The sequence below is a fragment of the Rhinatrema bivittatum genome, chromosome 12, assembly GCF_901001135.1.
Source record: "Rhinatrema bivittatum chromosome 12, aRhiBiv1.1, whole genome shotgun sequence".
NCBI classification, from domain to species: domain Eukaryota; kingdom Metazoa; phylum Chordata; class Amphibia; order Gymnophiona; family Rhinatrematidae; genus Rhinatrema; species Rhinatrema bivittatum.
The window spans coordinates 87,405,543-87,424,881 of record NC_042626.1 but is presented as its reverse complement, the minus strand read 5'-3'; the positions used below and the strand labels follow the sequence as shown (position 1 = coordinate 87,424,881).

Here is a 19,339-nt window from a genome sequence, read left to right as displayed (position 1 = left end):
CGCTGGGACTTAGACGACTTCCTGATGATGCGGATGGTCCGGATGCAGGCGCCTCCTGCAGGTCGTGGTTCCGGACGGCTGGCGCCTCCAGCAGGTCGTAGGAAATCCTGAAGTCAGTCCAGGAGTCAGGGTCCGAGGATGATCCGCAGCTAGTCCAGGGGTCGGTATCCAGAGAGCGGTCCACAGCCAGTCCAGGGTCAGAGCCAGTGAGCGATCCAAAGCCAGTCCAGGGGTCAGAGCCAGAGAGCGATCCAAAGCCAGACCGGGGGTCAGAGCCAGCGAGCGATCCGAAGCCAGTCCAGAGGTCAATACCAGAAGAATCCACAGCAAGGGGAGCAGGCAGAGGCGGGACGAAGACAACCAGGAATGCAGCAAACACAGGACAAGTCCAGGAACCTTGTTGCAAGGCACTGGAGGCTCTTAGAAGCAAGATACTTAAGGCTGAAGGCGTCTGACGTCATCCCCAGCTGCTCAGCAGATTTTCCCGCGCCGGCCCCTTTAAGAAAGGCTCCTCCCCGCGTGTGCACGTCACGGGGCGGGGCCAGCCGTGCCGAGTCGTCGTCTCTCCCGGGGAAGGAGAGACATGCTGGAGGGCCTGCAGGCCCGGGGAAGACCCGAAACGGCCCGGGCCGCCCCCGAGGTAGGTGGAGGGACCGGGGCACGGCCCGGGACCGCAACACTTGGTCTGACCCAGTATGGCATTTTCTTATGTTCTTATGTTCTTAACCCTGCCTCCCAACATTTAGGAAAAGACTCAAAATGTGGTTATTTAAGAAAGCCTTTCCAGACCCCAACGAAAACTTAATGCACCATTAACCGACGCGCAGACTTTACCTTTAACCTGGTAAATAATAACTTTGCAAAATTCCATAACTTAGTAAATACCATTAATTGGTAATTTTGTTCTCTTTGTTAAATTCCTATCGCCTCTTCACTGCTCCAAGTTATGTAATTCCTTGTTTTATTGTAACTGCAACCTTTCATTCAGCACCTGTTAATGTTCTTATTGTTTCTTCCTTCGCACCCCTTTGTTAATTGTAAACCGGCATGATGCGATTCCCATCGCGAATGCCGGCACAGAAAACCACAAAATCTAACTAGATAAATGAAGCTTGACCGACGTGCCCGCAAATGCGCAGTAGAGAGCAGCTCTACTGCGCATGTGCGGGCGAGCACGTCAGTCTTAGGCAGCGTCAAAAAAAACCAAAAAACATGGCGGCAGCGGTGGTAGCAGCGGCAGCGGGCAGCGGTAGCGGGCGGTAGCGGCGGCGGTAGCGGGCGGCAGCGGCGGCGGTAGCGGCAGCGGTGGTGGGCGGTGGCGGTAGCGGCAGCGGGGGGCGGGCGGCGGCGGCGGTAGCGGGCGGCAGCGGAGGCGGTAGCGGCGGGCGGCAGTGGCGGCGGTAGCGGGCGGCGGTGGCAGCGGCAGCGGGCAGCGGCAGCGGCCAGTAGCGAGGGAGGGAGGAGAGAGAGAGAGGGAGGGAGGGACGGACTAAGTGGGAGGGACGAAGAGAGAGAGTGGGAGGGAGTGACTGAGTGAGAGGGAGGGATTGAGTGAGGGGGAGGGAGTGAGGGGGAGGGACTGAGTGAGGGGGAGTGAGCGGGACTGAGGGAGAGGGAGTGAGTGGGACTGAGGGAGAGTGAGTGGGACTGAGTGTGAGTGAGAGGGAGAGAGGGGGAGGGAGTGAGTGAGACTGAGTGGGAGGGAGGGACTGAGTGAGAGGAGAGGGAGGCTGGGGAGGAGTGGGTGAGTGGGTGGGAGGGAGGTAGGGGAGAGAGAATGAGGGAGGTAGGGGAGAGAGAATGAGGGGGAGGTGAGAGACAGAGGGATGTAGCCCGTTTTAACGGGCTTAACGGCTTGTAAATAAATAAATAAACAGAGCCAGAAGAAAAAAAAAACCAAGTACTGCATAGTAAGATGTTGGGCACAACCAATCCATCCTCCAAAACCAAATGGCCGCAGATCTTACCAGTCCACTACGTGCAGCATTAGTTGTTGCTCCGTTCACTGTCCGGGGCTCCCGCTGTCACTAGCACCAAGTGGGCAACGGAAGCCAAATATTGCTGGGATTCCTCGATATTGTTAAGCCAGCGCGTACCAGTCGAGGTAAAGACCCGGATGCGGGCCGGGTAGACTAGAGTCACCCTGATCTTCAGCGTGTAGAGGCGGGTACAATATGGCGCCATTGCCCTTCGTTGCTGACTGAGCCCGGCCGAAAAGTCCTGGAAAACCAATATTTTTTTGTTTTCATGCACCAGGCCCGTTCCACTGCGCGCAGCCCTCAAAATCACTGACTTATGTTGAAAATTTAAAATTTTGGCAATCGTCACGCGTGGGCGTGCTTCTGCATCGCATTTGGGGCCTAAACGATGGGTCCTTTCAATGCGCAATGGCCCATGGGTTCGGGAAATCTCCAGCGCCCGGGGCAGCCATTCCTCCAAAAATGCTGCCAGGTCCCTTTCAGCCACGCTTTCTGGCAGGCCCACAAACTGTAAGTTTGACTGTCGAGAGCGATTCTCTAGTTCTTCTAACCAGTCCGCCTGCTTTCCCACCGTGGCTTTCAGGGCGTCCAGCTCCCGTGTGGTGTCAGCAGGGTCGTCTTGGATATCAGACACTCGCTGTTCAATTGCAAGAAAACGGGACTCGAACCCCGCAATAGAGGCGTCCAGTTCTGTGAGCTGGGTAGAGTCGGCTAGCAATTCAGGCCCCAAGGCCTCCCGGACCGCCGCTTTAATCTCTGCGAGCGCCCCCGGTGAAGAGGCCTCCCGAGTGATGGGCTCCTCATCCAGGGCCTGGTCAGGTGGTCGGGCCTTCTCCTTTTTTTTATCTTTTTTTGCGGCTCGGGACGTCATTTTTACAAAATTTGTGATCTAGGCAGTCCCACGATATTAAAGCTTTAGTTCATCTAAGTGAAATCGAGAAGGGATGCCTCGGATGGGCTAGGATGGAGGCGGTAAGGCCGAGAAGGGAAATCTCACGTCTGATTCCCTTACTGCATCACGTGTTCTTCCTTCAAGAGAAGTTTAAGTCTATCCAGAACAGTAGTCTTCTTAGTGATTGCCGAAACTGCTGCATCCACCTTCGGGACCTTGAGAACATCCAGATGGTCCTGCAGAAGCGGATAAAGCTTGGACATCGCTCTGCCAACTAACAGACCCGAGTCAGGGGAATCCCACTCTCGGTTGATCAATTTCTGGATTTTCTTCGGAATTGGGAAAACACGGGGGGGGGGGGGGGGGGGGGGTGTTCCTCCATAGGCCATCCAGAACCAGATTAACCCCTTCAGCATCTGAATCCTCCAGGGTGAGCTTAATCCCCAGCTCCTCCAACAGCTGAGGTATAAGCGGGCGAAACTCCTCTCTCTTGAAAAGCCGGAACACCCGCGGATCATTTCCTTCAGCCTCCGGACCCTCCAAGGTCCCCTGTTCAGTGTTAGAGTCCCCTGGGTCCAGAGGACACCCAATCGGGTCCCCATCCTGATCGACCTCCGAGGAGACCTCATCATCCTGCTTAGACTCATCCGAATCTTTCAGTTCAGATTCCAATCGCGCTAGCCGTCCCTCGGGAGGCAGAGTTCGCGGGCCCGTGGAATCTTTAGGGGGGACCTTCCCCCACTTTGCCGAACCCGTCAAGCCTTCTGTGACACCGCACTTACCTGCCTGCCTAGCCAGGAAGGCCTTGTGTAGTAAAGTACAAATTCGGGCGAAAGCCCCACCCCCTGGGGCCCCCGAAAGGCACTTGGGGCTGCTAGGGCCCGAGACATCCGGACCTTTTCCCCCAGGGAGACAGGAGTGGCGGGGACCCCCCCAGATCCCCGGGGAGAAGCTCCCCTAACAGCTCCGCTTCTGCGGCCATAGCCTCTCCCTCCTGTGATCCTGTGAAGCTGGCCAGGGGCATCCAATCCCCCGTTCGCCCGGCTCAACCCGAGGGATGACCCTTCTGCAGGAGCCTGTCACCTCGGGGAGCAACTTTCCTTAAAATATCCAGTCAGTCAGTACTGCAGGGTTAGCACCTCTACCATCTGCTGGAGGTAGAGAAATACTGAGGGACTGCATTTGGCACTCTCGTATTTATGGCAGTGCCCAAAGTTTTGTTCTCTACCTCCATCTGCTGGTAGGGATGAATAAAACCCGCTTGTCTGGACTGATCTGGGTGAGACCGCACCTGGAATACTGTGGATAAGTTCTTGAAGGAGAAGTCCATTAACGGCTATTAATCAAATTTACTTAGGGAATAGCCACTGCTATTAATTGCATCAGTAGCATGGGATCTTCTTGGTGTCTGGGTAATTGCCAGGTTCTTGTGGCCTGGTTTGGCCTCTGTTGGAAACAGGATGCTGGGCTTGATGGACCCTTGGTCTGACCCAGCATGGCAATTTCTTATGCTCTTATGTTCAGGAATGTCAGGTTTTTGCAGACAAGTAAAATTGTGAACTTTGAGAGAATTCTCTTGTGGTCTAACGCCACTCATGCTCTATTCTGGAAGGTGCATAGCGTCATCTCACAGCTCCTAGTCGGGCCGATGCAATACCGTGCACACATCCATAACCCCTTATGCAATAAGAGGATTAGCATGTCCAAAGCAGCGCCTAACTAATAGCGCTCATCACATGCGTACATTTTAACCGTCAAAAATTAATCTCAGCCCCGGAGCTGGCATTGAGGAGCCCAAATGTTTAACAGAAAAGCAGAAAATATTGTGGCGATATTAAGTCGGAGGAACCACAGAAAGTAGCAACGTGAAAAAGTAAAAATAAATAAATGTCTTGCCGGGTTAGGTAAACGGATGCTCAATTTTATGAGGGTCCGTTTTCCTAACCCGTGCACAACCACTTCTGGGCACCAGATGACAAGGAGGTGCTAGGGACACACAATTTTCCTAGCACCAACTTTTAATGTAGTATCTCATTTGCCTACTGCATCGCATGCCCGCGAGAAGTGGATGGGCACGTGTTTTTCCTGCGCAGATACTATATCAGCTTGATTGCTCGAAGGAGAGGAGGCTTTTTCATAAAACTGTGACCCCTAGATACTAACATTTAATACTCAATTTTTGTAACCACATTTTTTTATGAAGAATAAAACCCAGAAATCAGACACCTCATAAGGGGGCCAATACACTATTTGTGTGCATTAAACAGGCACTCAAGTGTTGAGCGGCCATTTTCCTAACGCATGTCCAGCCACCTCTCTTGGGCGCGCGATGCAATATTTAAATTAGGGGTCGCCGCAAAAAAGGAGGCAATAGGGAAAATGTATGCGTGCTTAGCACCTCGTCCGCATTGGGTGCAGGAGAGGTGGCTGTCAAGTGGGTTGGGAAAACGGATGCAATCTACAGTCTGGACCGTGTATTGTGTGTGTCTACTGGGCGGCCAGACTTTTTTTTTTTAATACTAAATCTGCTTTATTTGGTTCCTCCTTCTTAGTATTGCTACAATACTATTAGGAGGAATCACAAAAAGCAAGATTTTTCTTTTTTTTTGTCAATGCGCCCTTGAGTGTGGCATACCTTTACCCTAGCCCCAGGCTGGCATAAAATCTGCAGCATTGCCAGTGCAGGAAATTATTTGCATCGCAGGGATTTGCTAATAGCCTCATCTACATGGAATTTACATGTGATGAGTGCTATTAGCTATGCAGTGTTTTGAACGCGCTAATTCGCGTATTGCGTCGGCAGTTATGGATGCGCGTCCAATCGTGTGTTAAGCCGTGCACTGGCTGCTGCGCACCGTACTGCATCCGCCCCAATGATGGCTGTATTCAAGAAGGGAAGACTTCTACTATTCAGATTTAGACTTGATACCACTTTCGTTTCCACCATACTTTCTCTATGAAACACCTCCTGCCTGGAGTAATGGAGTGTGTTAAATTTAGTTGTGCTGCTTGCTGGAAAATATCAGTGATACCAGCACAAGAGCAACCTATAAAGAAACTTACCTTCCAGATCTGCGCTTCATTCGTTAAAAAGAAATAAATGGTTTTAGGCGCCCTAAAGTGAAAACGCTCTCCCACTACCAAGTTCCGCAAGCTGCATCCACCCTGTCGCTCTGCTATTCCGGCAGCCTGTGATTGGCTGCTACGCAGACGAGTCATCACTCTGTTTCAGCTAGAAGGGTGGGATTGTTGACACTCGCTCGACTGCCCATCTGCCCAGCCCCAAACTAGCCCAACCCGCTAAACACAAACAAAAAAAAAAAAGCCATTTTCTCATACGAAGGGGGCCAGGGAGAAGTAGCCAATTAGGCGGGAGCTAACACAATAGCCTTAACAATGACAGTGCCCGCTGGCCCTGGAAATAGTATTATTCAATGGAAGTGAGCAGCGCTGTTTGTACAATGATCCATTTTATAATAATCCCATGAGAATCACACATAAAATCACCAAGAGCTCATTTTTATTCCCCTACCCCGGCTTAGATGAAGTAGCTGCTGAAACCGCTCCACCCCTGTTGTAGACGATACAGTGCGCCAGGCCGTACGTCAAACATCACTCTCCAGCGCTTCAACCTCAGGGCGCACTTCCGGGTTCGCTGCTGGCGCCGCGGAGATGCACCGGCGCGGAGTAGGAGCAGGCGCTATAGCCAAAAAGAAGTTAGCGGAGGTGAGAGTTAAAACAAAAATCCCTGAGAAAATGGAACACCCTAGAAACAATTGTGTCAGGCTGTATGTGAGTCCCGCAGACAACACGAAGTCTTCGGGATAGGGAAGTGTGGCTCCGGACAAATGATAGGAATTGCTGGGACACTGCAGGCCCCTAAGTATGACCTTACTGCTGTGTAAATCAGTGGAAACGCCATTGAAAGAAAGAACAGTGAAGTAGCTTGCATCTGACGGGTGTTGCAGGATCGGAGGCAGTGCGGCTTTACCAGCGTGAGATCATGTCAGACAAATATGATCTATTTCTGTGACTAGACAATACATAAAAGACATGCACTTGATTTCAGCAAAGCTTTAGGTTCTATCTCACATAAGAGACTGATTAATAATATGAGCCACCTGCAGGGAGGAGAACTCCAAGGTGGTGAACTGGGTTAGAAACTGGTTGAGCAAGAGACAGAGAGTGTATGGTAAACGGAATGCACGCTGATGACAGAAAAAATGAGCAGAAGTATGGTAAATAACTTAATGACGGTATATAAAAACTCTTAAATAAAAAATAAATAAATCCTGGGGTATTTCTGTTAAGTATCTTTCTCAGTGGAAGGGAGTGGGCAGTGGAGTGCCTCAGGGATCTGTATTGGGACCCTGACTTTTCAATATATTTATAAATGATCTGGAAAGAAATACTACGTGTGAGGTAATCAAATTTGCAGATGATACAAAATTGTTATTTATTTATTTTTAACTTTTATATACTGACATTTTTGCATTAAATGCAAATCATGCCGGTTTACAGTGAAACAGAAAAAGCAGGAAAAAATTCCATAGTCGAATACAATGAAACAGCTTAATTAACAAAGGAAACATAAAAATAAATTTTTACATGTGCACAAAGGGGAGAGCCCCTTTGTGGCATGACACCTGGTGTTGAGGCTGTCTTAACTGTCCGATGTTAGTGATGTCATGGGGGGGGGGCGGGTCTAATGATCGCAGCACTTACATCGCTGCTTCTTTCCAGTTCCAGGTGAAGATCAAGCTGTTTCCTTCACTTCCACTCCCATGACTGTGGGGTGAGAAGTGCTGCAGGGTGCCCCTTGATGTTATCTGGCTTCCCACACGCGACGCCTGGTGTTCAGAGTAGTTAAATCACAAGCAGATTGTGATAAATTGCAGGAAGACCTTGTGAGACTGGAAAATTGGGCATCGAAATGGTAGATGAAATTTAATGTGGATAAGTGCAAGGTGATGTATATAGGGAAAAATAAACCCTGCTATAGTTACACAATATTAGGTTCCATATTAGGTGCTACCACCCAAGATAGAGATCTAGGCGTCATAGTGGATAACACATTGAAATTGTCGGTTCAGTGTGCTGTGGCAGTCAAAAAAGCAAACAGAATGTTGGGAATTATTAGGAAGGGAATGGTGAATAAAACAGAAAATGTCATAATGCCCCTGTATCTTTCCATGGTGAGACCCCACCTTGAATACTGTGTACAATTCTGGTCACCGCATCTCAAAAAAGATATAATTGCTGTGGAGAAAGTAGAGAGAAGGGCTACCAAAATGATAAGGGGAATGGAACAGCTCCCCTATGAGGAAAGACTAAAGAGGTTAGGACTTTTCAAGCTTGGAGAAGAGACGGCTGAGGGGGGATATGATAGAGGTGTTTAAAATCATGAGAGGTCTAGAACAGGTAGATGTGAATCAGTTATTTAGTCTTTCAGATAATAGACTAGGGGGCACTCCATGAAGTTAGCATGTGGCACATTTAAAACTAATCGGAGAAAGTTGTTCTTCACTCAAGGCACAATTAAACTCTGGAATTTGTTGCCAGAGGATGTGGTTAGTGCAGTTAGTATAGCTGTGTTTAAAAAAGGATTGGATAAGTTCTTGGAGGAGAAGTCCTTTACCTGCTATTAATTAAGTTGACTTAGAAAATAGCCACTGCTATTACTAGCAATGGTTACATGGAATAGACTTAGTGTTTGGGTACTTGCCAGGTTCTTATGGCCTGGATTGGCCACTGTTGGAAACAGGATGCTGGGCTTGATGGACCCTTGGTCTGACCTAGTATGGCATGTTCTTATGCAGAGGAGTTAAAGGAAATTTTTTTTTTTTTGCGTATAACACTAAGATCTGCAACAGTGTGGATGCCTCTGAAGCAGTAGAGAGAATGAGAAGTGATCTGGGAAAGCTCAAGGAGTGGTCAAAGGTTTCCTAGCTGAGCTGCAAAGCCAAAAAGTGCAGTGTTGGTTATTTAGGGTTTAGCAATCCAAAAGAGTTGTAGGTGATAGTGTCTGATGAGCTGAAGGAAGCAACGTAATGGGACAAGGTGGCGTATCAGCTCAGAGTGATGCAGGACTGCTCCATAGGAAAAAGGAGGTGATAAGAATCATGTGAAAGTTATTGGTGAAGTTTCACCTGTAGTATTGTGTTCAGTACTGGAGACTATATCTAAAAAAGGATAGAGATAAAATAGGAATGATCCAGATAAAGGCAACCAAAATGGTGTGAGGTCTGCAGCAAAAGGTATATGAGATGTGACTGGAGGATCTAAATACATATTCCATAGAGGAGAAGAAAGATGGTGGGAAATGATACAGACTGAAATACCTGAAAGATATTAATAGATATAAAAGAATCAAAGCTTTTCTGATGGAAGGAAAGCTGAGCAAGAGGACATGATTATGAAATGCCAAGGGAGTATATTTAGTAACATCAGGAAATAATTTTTCGTGGAAAGGGTAGTGATGCATGGAATGGCCTCTGGAGGAGGTGGTGAAGACAAGAACAGTAACAGAATTCAAAAGGGTGTGGGGTAAGCAAAGAGGATCTATAATAGCTAGAGGATAGAAGTGAAGAAACGGGTTATCTTTTGGTAACTTTTGGTGTGACATTTCTGCATGGGCATAACCTGCACAAAGCAGCAGTTAGAACCCTAAACATCTGGATGGGCCATTTTGGTTTTTATCTGCCATCATTTGCTATGTTACCATATGTTGGTGAGATCTCATCATTGTGCAGTATTAACTCTAAAAAGATGTAGACAGAATGGAGGCAGTCCAGAGAGAGGTAGAGTTTACACTGATGCTGTTTGAGATGAGGCCTAAAGATCTGAGTGTATATATCAGAACTGCACAATTCCAGTCCGCTAGAGCCAGAAACAGGTCTGGTTTTCAGGATATCCCACTGAATATGAATGAGAGAGATTTGAATGCATTGCCTCCATTTTATATAAATTTATTCCATGCATATTCAGTATGGATATCCTGAAAACTACACCTGTTTCTGGCTCTTGAGGACTACAGTTGGCTATTCCAATGTATACCATAGAGAAGAGATATGAGGATATAGTAGAGACATTCATATACCTGAAAGGGTGTAAATAATGGACAAGAAGCTAACTTTATCTGAAAGAACACTGTTGAACAAGATGAGCCTCCAAGAAAGTAGACTCGGGAGCAACATCAGAAAATGCTTCTTCATGAAAAGGGTGATGGAGAAGCAAATCTTTTTCAGAGAAAAGAATGCTGTAGAGCAGGGGTAGGCAGCTCTGGTCCTGGAATGCACAAATAGGTTTGGTTTTCGGGACATACATAGTGAATATGCATGAGACATATTTGCATACAGTGGAGGCAGTATATGCATTTTCATTGTGGATATCCTGAAAACCAGACGTGTTTGTGGCACTTAAGGATTGGAGTTGCCTACCCCTGATCTAGAATAAGAGGTCACAGTGTGAGATTCTGTGGGAGTTGACTTGGGAAGGGCCAATTAAAGGGGAGTCATGAGGGCCATTTGGCCTGGACCTCAAGCTCAAAGGGGGCCTCGTGTTTAGGTACTTAATCTGTTGGCATTTGGGAAGTTTCACAACTTGTTTTATGCACATTTTTATTGGACTAAAGTCCTCAAAAGCTGGAAGGGCCTGAGCATACCTGGATCTCTGAGACAGCCTGGATTCAGAAAGTATTTCGCTATAGAAAAGGTGGTAAATGTACAGAACAACCTCCTAGTGGAATTAAATGAGGAAGAAAGGGATATTAGAGCAATTCTTATGAGGCATTTTTTCTCACAGCCCTGGGATTTCTTGGGAACTTGCGTTATCCATTTACCTGTGTAGGCAGCAGTGCTCACAGTGGTCACAAGATGTCAGTATCATCTATTATAATAATAATGTATTGCTACTTTTTAGCGAGTGCTGGTAATTTTAACAGGCTGATTCAGAATGCTGTGCTCAGCCGAGCGCACTGTTTAGTCCCCGTTTGGCCATGTGTTTTACACGTGCTCTTATTACCCATTATACTGTAAGGGCTAATAGCGAGTGGAAAATGCGTGGTCAACCCCCCCCCCCCCCCCCCCCCCGAAACTAATAACGCTCATCACATGCAAATGCATGTTGATGAGCCTATTAGTCGCCCAAGGGCAGGCTATAAGTTCTAAGCAACCCAGGAAAGTGTACAGAAAAGCAGAAAATACTGCTTTTCTGTAGCCCCTCTGACTTAATATCCTAGCAATATTAAGTTGGAGGAACCTAAAATAACAAAAAAAACCCCCCAAAACAAAATACAAAAACAAATTTAAAAATATCTGCTCACAGTTCAGTGGGTTAGAAAAATGGACGCTCGGGGGGCTGGGAGAGAGAGAGAGGTGAGCGGAGGCTCTGACTCCTGACTGGGAGAGAAGTGAAATCAGCTTCGACGGAGCCCCAGCCTGGGCAGCCTGATCCCGACTCTGACATCATCAGCCTGGAGCTTCAGAAGGGCCTTTTAAATGGCCCTGCAGCAGCAGGCAGCCGCCACATCGCCAGGGGCGCATGGCTTTGTTTAATTTAGAAAAACCTGAACATCTGATCGCTGTGGCTGCCAACTCAAAGCCTCCTTCGAGTAGGTCCTCTCTCTCCTCTAGCTTTCTTCTTGGCATTAACCTGTTATCGCATGGGGAAGAAGAGGAAAGGGACTGTATGACTGCCCCCCTCCAACCCTACAGTTCCTTTGTCTTCCGTATCCCAGTCGACGATAGACATCTTTCTACAGCTAAGAACATGCCATAGTGGGTCAGACCAAGGGTCCATCAAGCTCAGCATCTTGTTTCCAACAGAGGCCAATCCAGGCCATAAGAACCTGACAAGTACCCAAAAACTAAGTCTATTCCATGTTACCATTGCTAGTAATAGCAGTGGCTATTTTCTAAGTCAACTTAATTAATAGCAGGTAAAGGACTTCTCCTCCAAGAACTTATCCAATCCTTTTTTAAACACAGCTATACTAACTGCACTAACTACATCCTCTGGCAACAAATTCCAGAGTTTAATTGTGCGTTGAGTGAAAAAGATCTTTCTCCGATTAGTTTTAAATGTGCCACATGCTAACTTCATGGAGTGCCCCCTAGTCTATTATCCGAAAGTGTAAATAACTGATTCACATCTACCAGTTCTAGACCTCTCATGATTTTAAACACCTCTATCATATCCCCCCCTCAGCCGTCTCTTCTCCAAGCTGAAAAGTCCTAACCTCTTTAGTCTCTCCTCATAGGGGAGCTGTTCCATTCCCTTTATCATTTTGGTCACCCTTCTCTGTACCTTCTCCATTGCAATTATATCTTTTTTGAGATGCGGCGACCAGAATTGTACACAGTATTCAAGGTGCGGTCTCACCATGAAGTGATACAGAGGCATTATGACATTTTCCGTTTTATTCACCATTCCCTTTCTAATAATTCCCAACATTCTCTTTGCTTTTTTTGACTACCGCAGCACACTGCACCGACGATTTCAATGTGTTATCCACTATGACACCTTTATCTCTTTCTTGGGTTGTAGCACCTAATATGGAACCCAACATTGTGTAATTATAGTATGGGTTATTTTTCCCTATATGCATCACCTTGCACTTATCCACATTAAATTTCATCTGCCATTTGGATGCCCAATTTTCCAGTCTCACAAGGTCTTCCTGCAATTTATCACAATCTGCTTGTGATTTAACTACTCTGAACAATTTTGTATCATCTGCAAATTTGATTACCTCACTCGTCGTATTTCTTTCCAGATCATTTATAAATATATTGAAAAGCAAGGGTCCCAATACAGATCCCTGAGGCACTCCACTGCCCATTCCCTTCCACTGAGAAAATTGTCCATTTAATCCTACTCTCTGTTTCCTGTCTTTTAGCCAGTTTGTAATCCATTAAAGGACATTGCCACCTATCCCATGACTTTTTACTTTTCCTAGAAGCCTCTCATGAGGAACTTTTTCAAACGCCTTCTGAAAATCCAAGTATTTATTTATTTACTTTTATATACCGCGGCTCGTTGGCAAACATCACCTCAGTTTACAATGAACATTAAGTGAGCAACAGGCTTTACTCCTTCAGGGATGCCTCACCCAGCATTGGGGGCCATGGTGCCCTCTATATCAGGGATTTCCACCTCCCTTAGCCCTGATACTCGTTTAACACCGAAGTTGGAATCTGTGTATTCAACAGGATCACAGGAGAATCACATACAACCTAATAGTGTTGCACAGACTCTTCCTGAGGTGGGAGAACCTGTTCTTTTGGAATCTTTGGTAAGGACACAAATTTTTAATTCCTCAGTGATACCTTCTTCTGGTGTTCTTCCTAGTTTGCCTGAGACACCAACACAGATTACTATGGAAATGTTGTGGACTGCTATTAAGGGACTAGAAATATCTCTTGGGACCAAAATTTAAAGTTTTTCTAAGGCTATTGGTTCTATTCAACCTCAAGTCATGGGGCATGATGAAAACATTAAGAATAATATAGAACGTATTATAAAACTGGAAAAACAATGTGAAACATTAGGAAAATGTGATATAGCTTTGATTAAAGGGCAAGAAATAAATCGGCGTAGGTTAGAAGCTTTAGAAAATAATTCAAGGAGATTGAATCTGAGGATATTATATTTTCCTAAGTCCTCCATTATTTCACCTATGGAGATGCTTAGGAAATTTTATGTGGAAGTACTTAAGGTTTCACAGACTACTATTCCCACTATTACTAAGGCTTTTTATATTTCTCTAGACCTGTTGAACCTTTAGGTAATGAACCCTTAAGTAATCCTCCTATACAATCTAATGCATTAAATAATTTAACAGCTTTACTTAACGATTCACAGATTGATATCGTGGGTTGTGCTACTCTTTTGGTTGTATTTGCCCTGGAGACTGATAGAATTTGGACTATGAAAATGTTTTTTCGAACCCCAGAAAATGGCCAACAGCTTGCTATTTTTCCTGATTTAGCAAAAACCACCCAGACGAGATGGAAAGCCTTTTTACAAAAAATACAGCGAGTGTTAGATATTGGTGCTACATTTCTGCTGTATTATCCATGTAAATGTTTAGTTAAATTGGGTACCAATAAGTATGTTTTTCGAACCCAATCAGTTAGAGGGGTTTCTGCAAAATAGAGAGAGTCCCATATCTATTTCTTCTTAATATCAATGATAGTGCTCATGAAACAGTGGAATTATAATGTTTTTCTGGTCATATTTCCTTTTGTATTTTCATTTGTTGTACAGCGCCCCCAATGGAGGTCTCAGAACAATTGCTTCTATTTTCTTTGTATGACAGTAAATTTATTTTTTCTTTTTTATAGTTCGATATTCCATAGATGTCAAGATTTAACTATCTATTTTGAAAAAAATTTGAAAATAAAGAAAAAGAAAAAAAAAAAAAGAAAAACGGATGCTCAGTTTTGCCGGCGTCTGTTTTTCTAACCCATGGATGTCAGCAGGTTCGAAAACCGCTGGTAAAATTAAGCGTTGGTTATTGGATCCGCTGACAGCCGCCTCTTCCACTAATAAGGAGGTGCTAGGGGTGCACTATTGTCCCTAGCGCCTCCTTATTAGCGCCCAGCCTCACTTAATTAGAGAATTGCGCGGCCAGAAGAGAGGTGTCTGGATGCCCGTCAGGAGAGCGGGTGCTCCCACACCTTTTATTGAATCGGCCTATAATTTTTCTGGGAAAACATTATACAATTTTTTAGGTTTTATAAATAGCTACCTATCCCTAAAAGTTTGGTTGCTGTAGGTTGAATGATTCAAGAGATAATAAGGTGAAAATAAGTGTGTTTTGTTTTTTTTTTTGTAAAATAAAACTGCCAAAACGTCTGAGATAACACACAGGTTCTATAGTTGCAAAGAAGTGAGGGGAAAGCCAGATATCAACTAGGGGCCTATAGCATAGCAACAGGAATGAACTTGGACAGACTGGATGGGCCTTTTGATCCTTACCTACTTCATAATCTAATTCTATGAATGTGTGTTGAAGTTTTCTTTTTTGGGATCAAATCATGTTTGATATGCTTCAATAAATAGTTTTGAAATAACTTATTGTAAAGCATGCTTAGCTGTTTGTATTCTGCTGTATAAATAATTTTTCTGGCTTACCTCTTCTGTTGCTGCTGAACCCTGAAGCTGTATCCACTTGAAGGTATCTATAAAATTAGTGCTTTTTTAGATACATTCTACAGACATATGAAGAAGGAGACATATTTGATGTCTAAAGCTTATGCTCGCTAGTTATCTTTGGATGTTGGTTAGATAAATGGCATCACAGTCTTCAAAAAATGTAGGGCCCAGTATTTAAAGTTTTATCCAGGTATGTAACTTAGCTGGATATAACTTATATGGCTAAGTTACATGATATATTCAGTGGCACAGCTATGCTGCTGAATATCCACATAGATGTCACTACTTAGTTGGATAAGTTACATTCATCTAAGTTAAACTTGCCCTACAGCAGGTCTAACTTATCCAGTTAACTTAACTGTCTAAGAAAGAATATTGCTACTTATTTAGTTAAGTTAACAGGATAAGTAGTGCCACTTGATCTGCCTACTCATTTTCTAGCCAGCTTAAAAGATAGCCAGATAAGTGACTTATCTGGCTATTTAGCAGCTGCTGAGTATAACCAGATATTCAGCAGCCGCTTTATTTTTGTTTTTCTATACCGATGTTCATCGGGCATATCACACCGGTTTACAATGTAACAGAGGAGTCTGTTAGAGTAGACTTCTTGTTTTACAGTGGAACATTGTGACATTTTACATTGAACTTTGTAACATTTTGCATTGAAACTTTGTAGCATGTGTAACAGTTGGTCTGTGGGGAGTCATTCTGAAACAAATTAGAGGTAGAGAAAATAGTTAAAAACTTTGCTTCAAGTGTAGTAAAAGATTGGGTTTTTGGGGTTGATCATATGTGATTATGCGGATCTGATGTGTGTGTTGAGGGAGGGCGGTGGGGAGGTGTGTGGGGAAGAGCCCATGTTCATGTGGTGGGTGGTAGTAGGAGGATATGTTTTTTGGAAGAGCCATGTTTTTAGGTTCTTTTTGAATGATTGGGTTGTGGGGTTGAGCCTGAGTTGAGGTGGTGGGCTATTCCAGAGTGTTGGACCTGCCACGGTTAGGGATCGTTCCCTTGTTGAGGTCAGGTGGACCATTCTTGGTGATGGAATAGGAATGAGTCCAGTGTTAGTGGATCAGAGTGTTCTCTGGGAGGATTGAAAGTGAAGGGCAGGGATCAGCCAGTCAAATTTTTTAGTGTATAGTGCTTTGTGTATGAGTGATAGAACTTTGTATTGAATTCTTTGTGGGATGGGTAGCCAGTGCAGGTTTTTGAGGATTGGTGAGATGTTTGGTGTTTGAGAGTGGATGGGAGGCCCAGGAGCAGGGCATTACAATAGTCAAGTTCGGAGACCAGCAGTGCTTGGAGTTCTGTTCTGTAGTCTTGGGCGTAGAGAAGTGTTTGGTTTTTTTGAGGATTTGCAGTTTGAAGAATCCATCCTTTATTATTGAGCTTATATGATTCTTCATGTTGAGTTCATTGTCAATGAGTACACAGAGATCTCTGGCTGAGGAGGATATTCTGTCGTCTATTGCAGGTGCTGAGTTGTCTTTAAGAGATGATTTTGTCTTGTTGTTAATGTGAAGTATTTTGGTTTTGTTGAGGGATATTTGAGATAGTAGTTGTGTTATCTTCAGGAGGTGGTTGTCCCAGGTTTTTAGTGTGTTTGTGATGGTTTCTTTTATGGGGAGTAGAATCTGAACGTCGTCTGCGTATAGGAAGAAGGTTAGGTTTAATCCGGTTAGAAGCATGCATAGGGGGAGGATGTAGACATTGAAGAAGGTGGAGAAGAGGGATGAACCTTGAGGTACACCATGCATAAGAGGGATTTGTTTGGATTCAGCGGAGTTAAGTCTGACTTTGTATGAACGGTTTGTTAGGTATGATTTGAACCGGTTGAGTGTGGTGTTGCCTAGGCCGATGTCACTTAGTCTGTTCAGTTAGGTTTCATGGTTGACTGTGTCAAAGGCGGCAGAGATGTCAAGTAGGATGGGGAGGTAGGATTGGTTGCGGTCCTGGTCTGTGAGGGAAAGGAGGAGTGTTTCGGTGTTAAAGTGTTTTCTAAATCCATGTTGGGATGGGGATTGGAAGTTGTGATTTTCCAGGTGTGCTGAGTGTTGACGGTTGACAATTTTTTTCAAGGATCTTGGCAATGAAGGGAAGGTTGGAGATGGATCGGCTTTGTCGAGTTGTGGTTTTTTGAGGATTGGTTTGATGCTGGCACACTTGAGGGAGTCAGGGAAAGTGCCTTTTCAAGTGATATATTAACTATGTCTGCTATGGGTCTGGCTATGATGTTTGGGATTTGCTTTAGAAGTTTTATAGGAATGGGGTCGATTGGGGGGGGGGGGGGGGGTGCAGCTGGGTTTAATTTGTGAAGTATCGATTCTACTTCGGTTGAGGCAACTGTTTCAAATTGGGTCCAGGATGGTGTGGTGAGATGTGCTGAGTTAGGTGGAGGCTGGTTGGTGTGTGGGTTGGTGGCGATTATTTTAGTAATTTTGTCGTTGAAGTAGTTGGCAAGTTCTGGAGGAGTCTTCTTGGTGAGGTGTGTTGGGGGTTGGGTTGTATCAGTTCTGAGACATATGCAATTAAGGTTTTGGGATTAAATTGGTGGTCATGGATCTTTTTGGCATAGTGATCTCTTCCCTGTACGTACCAGGATCAGTCCAGACGGTGGGTTATGTTCCCCGTCCAGCAGATGGAGTCAGAATAAAAACTCGAGAGGGGACACTATATAAGCCCCTCCCCTTTCCTCAATCTTCAGTATTCTTCTGACTCCAGCAGATGTGAGCAGGGGACTCTGCGGTCCCCAGTGCAGGAGATTAGGTTTTCTAGTTTTCTGTTTTCTTTTGCCTTTTTCTCATAAAGGGATCAAGTAAATAAGTATAAGGTATAATTTTGAAACAATTTAGTTTTCTGAGGTGACTCAGCAGGTTTCTGCCTTTTGAGTCGTGAGGTGCTTGCTGCCAGGTCTGTACCTCGTTTCTTTCATTTCTCCCCCCCCCCCCTGTTTTTTTCAGGGCACCCTTCGTTGGAGAATTTTCTTGTGTTTAAAAAAAATATTTTTTTTTTTCCTCAGGCTTTCTTGTTGTACTCTCTGTATTCGGGCCAGACCCGGGGTGCATACTAGTGGTGCTAGTCACTCCCCCTCCCTCCCCCGTTATTTTAAATTAGTTTCAGCCGCTACCGACCCACGGTTCGCGACTCCTTCTCCCGGGACCGTCGGACGCCGGGAGGTTTAGTCCTTCGGCGCTCTCTGTGGTCGGTGGGGGGAGGGGTGGTCTGTGTGCCCGTGTTGTTTCTGCAGTGCGAATCTCGCGCTCTTTTTCCTGTCAGTCCTTTAAAAAAAAAAAAAAAAAAAAGCCGAACAGACCATGCCATGCTCCTCTGAGTGTTCTGCCTGCGGCAGGCAGGCTGGTCGGCTCTCACGGGAGGGCCTCTGTGACTCTTGCATTTTTGAGGGTGAAGTCACCGAAGGACAGGAGGACAAGTCCGTGGGTCCTCGCTGTGAGGACCGCGCGTCTCGAAAGCAGCAGGCCCCGTTCCCTCTGAGCGCGGGAACGACTGCCATTTTGTTTTCAGAAGGGGAGGAAGATACTGAAGGCCCGACTCTGGTGTTTCCCTCTGGCTCTGCGCCACTCCCTGGCCCGGAACCTGGCGGTCGTGGAGGGGAGCACCAGGATAGTTTTCCTCAGGGACCTCTGGAGTTTTCGCCCGAGTTCGTGCTTCTTATCCACCAGGCTTTCTTACAGTGCAAGTCTCAGCCCTTGGAGACTCCTGGGGGACTCCCTCCTCCCAAACGGGCGCGTCTGGGATCGTCCCTGGAGGGGTCTTCTTCCCAGGATAGGGCGTTACCTCACGCAGGAGACCCAGGACCCTCCCGGGTCCCGCAGGCCCCAGTGGGTGGCCCCAGCAACCCCCCGACAGGGGACCCGCTCCCGGATGCAGAGGATGACACCACGTTCACTTCTCAGGTGGAAGGGGATGACCCAAGGGTCCTACGAATTTTTCAGTATGATGAGCTAGATGATCTAATTCCTCATATTCTCCAGGAAATGGATATTGATGCTCCCCCAGAAACGGTAGTAGCCTCTTGTCAGGGCAGAAAGGGAGACCCTTTGCTGGCAGGCCTTCGTCCTCTGTCGAAGGCATTTCCAACTCATCCCACCTTTTTGCAACTGATCTCTAGAGAATGGGATTCACCGGAGGCCTCTCTCAAGGTCAGTAGAGCAATGAACAAACTTTATCCTCTGCCAGAAGATTTTTTGGAGCTCCTCAAAGTTCCTGCTGTGGATTCCGCAGTTTCGGCCGTAACTAAGAGCACTATCATCCCGGTCACGGGCGGTACAGCACTCAAGGATCTCCAGGA

General features: G+C 45.9%; 1 protein-coding gene across 1 annotated transcript in view; it reads left to right on the top strand.

Annotated features, from left to right (window-relative positions):
* Nucleotides 1-6,440: 6,440 nt before the first annotated feature.
* Nucleotides 6,441-19,339, top strand: part of SNF8 (SNF8 subunit of ESCRT-II) — a 126,191-nt gene continuing 113,292 nt past the window's right edge. Inside the window, 1 exon segment of the mRNA XM_029574009.1 lies at nucleotides 6,441-6,597. Within this exon segment, the coding sequence (XP_029429869.1) occupies nucleotides 6,544-6,597 (54 nt within the window). The 5' untranslated portion in view covers nucleotides 6,441-6,543.